The sequence below is a fragment of the Triticum aestivum genome, chromosome 7D (genome assembly GCF_018294505.1).
Source record: "Triticum aestivum cultivar Chinese Spring chromosome 7D, IWGSC CS RefSeq v2.1, whole genome shotgun sequence".
In the NCBI taxonomy this organism is placed as follows: Eukaryota; Viridiplantae; Streptophyta; class Magnoliopsida; order Poales; family Poaceae; genus Triticum; species Triticum aestivum.
The window spans coordinates 22,646,073-22,652,050 of NC_057814.1; the positions used below are offsets into that span (position 1 = coordinate 22,646,073).

Below are 5,978 nucleotides of genomic sequence, written 5' to 3' on the forward strand. Positions count from 1 at the left end.
CATCCCTCTGCGTCAAGTCGTCGTCTATAACTGCCAACCTGCTGCAATTTGCCGATCGTCTGGCTCACAGTCATCACGTGCACAGTTTCCGCAAACCGTATGCACACAATGAGCAGTGGATCATCATCTTCTCCCGATCCACTGCGAGTACTCCCTGGGACAACCACCGATAGTAGGTGATCTCGACTCAAAACGACATGCGAGATAATACCTTCAAAGCCTAACGATCTTCAAGCATGACCACCTTGAATCCCCATGTCCACACCTTGGAACCGGGACCGTGGAGGTGCGGATGTCGATTTTTCCAAAGTGGCGACAACATGCGGTTGACAATCACCAAACACCCGAGCAAGCAACCGTCTATGGTGTCGGCGATGCATCCGCATCAGAAGGCGGCAGTCGTTGCGGATCAGGAGGCAGCAGGTTGTGTCCTTAGTAGCAAGAGTAGACCGGCTCCTTGTCACGGCAACACTAGGCCCGGCAGAGTCAACGCAACCGTGTCGGGAACCGCCGAGGTTCAGCAGCGATATGGCCATGCGATCTTGGAGGGGTTTCCAATGTAATATATGGTCATGAGTTGGGGAAGCAAAAGCAACGGGCTCCGCCGGCTTCGCCCACAGACGAACCGAACACCAGCAACCACCTGTCATCATGGTCCACCAACCGGCCACAGGGCCGCATCCCCAAAACCCCCGCCCTTGGCCTCCATCGCCCCACACGAGGCAGCCTCCTCCAACAGAAGAACTCCCGGCCACCCTTCGGTAGCGGGCCCGCCGCCACCGTGGCTCAGGATGACGGCAGCGGTGGAGGAGAGAGCCAGCGGGAAGGGTGCTGGCGGCGGCAGTAGGGTTCGTCCCTGGCGCCGCTTGGGGAGCGGTGCGAGGGACTCTCGCTCGAACCGAAGGCCCCCCCCCCCCCCCCCCGGCCCCAGCGAAAAATTGGGCATATCTAAACCAATAGATAAGAGTAACGAATAATTGAGATCCTTCCTCTCCTTGCCCTTGCTCTCTTGGGAAATCCAACGTCACTTGATTGTGTGCATTTGGAGCACATGGACATACATATGTGCTTAATGAATTTCTAGTCCTAGTATATAACTCCCAAACTAGAAGTAAACATTGTATATAATTTGGGGGTTCATTATTAAGCCTAAATTTTGTACGATAAACACATATTTTCAAATTCTCAAAAGTTGAAAGTACCAAAGGTTTTTTTAATTTAAGTTACGATTTTGATGAATATAAATTGTAACAATCTATGTTTTAAAATTTTAGACTTTTAACGTACGGAAGATTAGAAGTCGATTGAGGAATACTCTTTTAAAATTTCAGATTATGAATTTGATATGTACAAATACTAATAAATAAGGCTAAGAAGTTAAATTTGATAGGTACGGATCATTTGATTTCAAATTGTTCGTTCTGTACTTCGATATACTTTTTTTTTCAAAATGATCAATTTGAATCCAGAAATGCAAAGTTGTTATACCTGGCAATGGCGGCGTTCTATGTGTCATTACCTGGGCGAATGCATTGCTTGAAGTTTGCTTGGATTAGATCTTCAGGGCGAAAGCCCATGATCTGACCTTCGATAGTGGGTTCCAACAATGGCAGAGCTTGCATGCCGTTCCATTGCTGGACGCATCGCTTTTGGAGAACCTTTTCTGGCAGTCCTTGTGTTGTCATGATATGGTTGGTGCTGATGGTCACTGCTATCACTGTTTTTCATCGTTTCTGGAGTTTTTCTTTTTTCAATCCGCAAGTATATCTTCTGTCACGTATGACTTTGCTCTTTGCTGATGTGATATTTTATGTGTATGCGTTAGTGTTGGATGTGTGCATACTCGTTATGCATAGGCCGGATGAGTACACATTATGATATGAGCCAATACAAAAAGCACTTTATCAAAAAAAATCTAGATACATATATAATTATATCCAGATGCATCACCCGTACCCTACAAAATGTGTAGCACATCTGCTCCCACTTGATAAAGTCCAAATAATACAGCAAGCACGTTGCACAGAACTGCCCGAAGCTTTAGCTTACAACAGAAGGAAAGAACCAAACCAAAAGACTGATGCAAGTGGGAGTGTACATCCATGCCGCCTGTGTTATGTCACTCTCAATCATTTTTAGCTAGCTGGCATTATGGAGGATCGGTCAAGTTATTGATTTGGACATACTGAATATGTCTATCAATCGGCTATATATAAAGACGTATACACAGTCACACACACACACACCCGCACGACACACACGTAAACCAACACGCAGGAGTATCCAACAATGGAGCTCATTGTGCTCCTTGTCCTTTTTCTCTTGGGCTTGATCGTACTGATCAGGCGGCGTAGCTACACCTACACTACTAGTACCAGACGTGCCCGTGCTCCAGCTGCTGTGGTGATCGAGAAGATCGCCGATCATGCCGTCGCCCACCGTGCGCTCGTCGAGAACGCCGACGACTTCTCGGACCGCCCGGTGGCGCCCTTTCTGGTCTTCCTGGAGAAGAGACACGGCCAGTACGGCGACGGCCTAGCCTCCGCGCCGTACGGCCCTCTCTGGCGTGCTTTCCGGTGCAACATCACCTCCGAGACCCTCCACCCGTCGCGCCTCGGGCACGTCACGCCGCTGCAGCGGGAGGCCATCCATGGCCTCGTCGCCAATTTGGGGAAGGAACTGCCGGTGGTCGCCGTAGTCCGCGAGCACCTCTACCCTTCCATCTTCTCGGTACTCGCGCGCCTGTGCTTCGGCGACGGCGTGGACGAGGGGCATGTGCGCGCCATGGGCTGCTTGATACGGGAGTTCCAGCAGGTCGCCGTGGGAGAGGCTCGGGCCTCCCCTGGCACCATGTTGGCCAAGCTCGCGGAGTGGAGACGATTGCGCCGGCTCTTGGCCATACACGGCCGGTTGGGCGAGCTGTACCTCCCTCTTGTCGATGCACGGCGGGAGTCTCGACCGACATGCGACGGTGGCGGCCGTCGTCCATACGTCGACTCGCTCATCGACCTACGCGTCCCCGACGGAGGCAAGGGTGACGGTGCCGGCCGGCGCGCAGTCAGGGACGACGAGTTCGTGAACCTGCTGTCAGAGTTTCTGGGCGCTGGCACGGGGACGGTGATGGCAAGCCTGGAATGGACCCTCGCCCACCTGGTAAACGACCAGGAGATCCAGAAAAAGCTTCGGGACGAGGTCGACGGCGCCGGCGGGGCCGTGATCTCCAGCTCCAGCAGCAGGAGCCTCATGCGTGGCATGCCGTATCTGAACGCGGTCGTGCTCGAGACCCTCCGCTTGCATCCACAGGTGCCCTTCGTCCAGCGCCACGTCCATGCCGACGCGGCCGAGGTGCTCGGAGTCGGAGGAAAAACCAGCGGTTTCATTGCACAGTTCACGGTTGGAGACATGGGAAGGGACGGCAAGACGTGGACGGACCCCGACGAGTTCCGGCCAGAGCGGTTCCTTCCCGGCGGTGAGGCAGAGGACGTCGGCCCTTTGCCGGGGACCAAGGAGATAAGGATGATGCCTTTCGGCGCCGGGCATAGGTTCTGCCCGGGCGTGGGTCTGGCCATGATGAACATCAAGTGCTTCCTGGCTGCGCTTGTGCATGAGTTCGAATGGGCGCTGCCGACGGAGGGCTGTGCCGGCGTCGACCTGACGGAGCTCAACACCTTCATCAAGGCGATGAAGAAGCCACTTTCCGCACGTCTCACGCGACGCACTTAATCCTCGTCGTCTGGTGTTTGTCGTCTACTTTGGCCACGTTGGGATGCATGCATGGCGGCAGCCGTGGCCTTTCTTCTTCCAGTGTGGTGTGTGTCTGTGTCATGGGCGACTCCGTGCCGGCCATCATGCCGACTGACGAGCTTGTGGTGGCCAACTCGCCTCTAGTGTATACCTGTGCACGTCATGATATTGTTCTGTGCTTGCTATCTTGTGTAGTTGATGTAACGGTGTTTCTGGCATATAATTAAGTAAATGTTCCACATATCTAGTAAGCGTGCACATGCCACGCACGAAGTTTGAGAATTTTTTCAATAATTTGATTAGCTAAATCAATTTTTTATTCATAATAATTATCACAATAACATATTAGGAGTACTAGTCATCAACCCGTGCACCTGCACGGGCTAGCGGCTGAGTTACCAATCATTGATAATATTTGAATAAATATATAGGAATTTGAATAGCAAACTTAGAGCCAAATATGCCAAATTTTAACGATTGGGAAAACCTAGTTGTTGTTACACAAATGTTGATTTTTTGCAGGGATTCACATAAACCTTTCTACTTGTGTTCATATGTATATTTTTGAAGGATAGCAATGTTGAGTAGAAAAACCTTGGTGTTTAGTTTATGTTGGAAAAAAAATGGAAACATGTCACAATGGCGTTGATATTGTCTATTTGTAAATGTAAGCCACGCGTCATGGTGATAGCAATATACTTTTGAGCTACAGCTCCATGAATCATACAACATGAACTTTTTCTAAGTTTTCATAGGAATACTACAACGAAGATGAATTATAGTGGAAGATTTATTTTAGAAAATTCCTTCGATTAGAGTAAGAGCCTCAAATTAGTTGGTGCATGCATGTGAACTCAAGTACTCCGTACTCATTTTTTTGAAACTCTGCAAACCAAAAATTGGTAACCAATGCTCGATTGCCATAACTGGAATTACTTAAACATTGTTTGTAAGACTCAACTGACAAAAAAATTATTTGATGAAGCTGGTCAGTATCTTGCAACAATAAGTAATAACTATACTGGAGCACCCATGTAGTAGATCAATCCAATACAACTTAAATTTCAAATTATGTTCAATGTCCCAAGAGTTAATCAATTACAAAAGAAGCATGCATTTACATTCTAACATGCAAGTAATTGCAATTTCCAACATTCAATTCACTGTATTTGAGCAATGGTATTGGTATCGAGAGGCATCACCAGTTGTGCAAGATCTTTCTAAAGGAGACAATTCAAAATACTGTCAAAATATAGAACCTTTTAGAAAATCTAGCATGTATTAAATAGCCCAGATACACACGAACATCGTTTATGGCATTTGAAGGTTTATATTTCTGAATTACCAACATGCCAAATAATAAAAATACATTTAAATGGGTGGACAACCTATGGCAAAGGATAAAGGGCAGCGTCCTAAGACGAAATAATACAGTGAAAAATTGTAAGTACTGAAGTTGATCATTAGAATGTTAGTAAGATAAGACCATTAATCTTGTACAATGCTACTGCTGTAATATTACATTATACAAATTTTAAATACTCACAGGGTCACACAGTAAGTTCAAGGAAAACGTGTGGTCGGGGATCATGCATTAATCTGGCTGGAAAACCGTAGATAAACAGAATGTTCATGTTTCAAATTTTTTTGGAACATTAAAAAGATAACGTACTGATGATGCCAGTCTGCCATAGGATTTTACAAATCAACATTAGAATTAACTACATGAGTATAAGTGTAACTTATATGATTAAAAAGCTCTTAGGGGCTCTGTTTGAATGTAATTTTTTCCACTGCGATATCAATAGCCTGTAGTCACAACATACTTAGCAGACTCGTCTTTGAACCAACAAATAGTTTTAAAAAAAGTAAAACCGCACCTATATTTGTGGCTAGATTCAAATGGAAGAGGCAAGGTTCCTTATCTGCGTAAATGACAAAACTGGCACTCATTAACGATGTAGTCGATGAAAGTCGACGCTGTGGCGGCGGACAGTCTGCGGGGTGAGAAGAGGCCATTGGGATGCACAGGATCGCGATCCAGGGAGCAGCATGAGGCACTGGGAGATGCTATCTTCCCAGAACAATCGCAAAAAACAGCAGCATTAGAGGCTCGGTGGTCAAAATTCAATTATATGAAGGCAAAGATAATCCAATTGTTGTCTCCAAGAAGCCCCATGAAAAAAAATGATATGTAAAAATGGGGAAATATGTATGTAACTGAAGAACATAAC

General features: G+C 47.1%; 1 protein-coding gene across 1 annotated transcript; it reads left to right on the forward strand.

Annotated features, from left to right (window-relative positions):
* Nucleotides 1–2,254: 2,254 nt before the first annotated feature.
* LOC123167716 (cytochrome P450 89A2) lies at nt 2,255–3,985 on the forward strand. Its single transcript, XM_044585574.1, has one exon. The coding sequence runs from the start codon at nt 2,290–2,292 to the stop codon at nt 3,721–3,723; it is 1,434 nt and encodes a 477-aa protein (XP_044441509.1). The 5' UTR covers nt 2,255–2,289; the 3' UTR covers nt 3,724–3,985.
* Nucleotides 3,986–5,978: the final 1,993 nt, after the last annotated feature.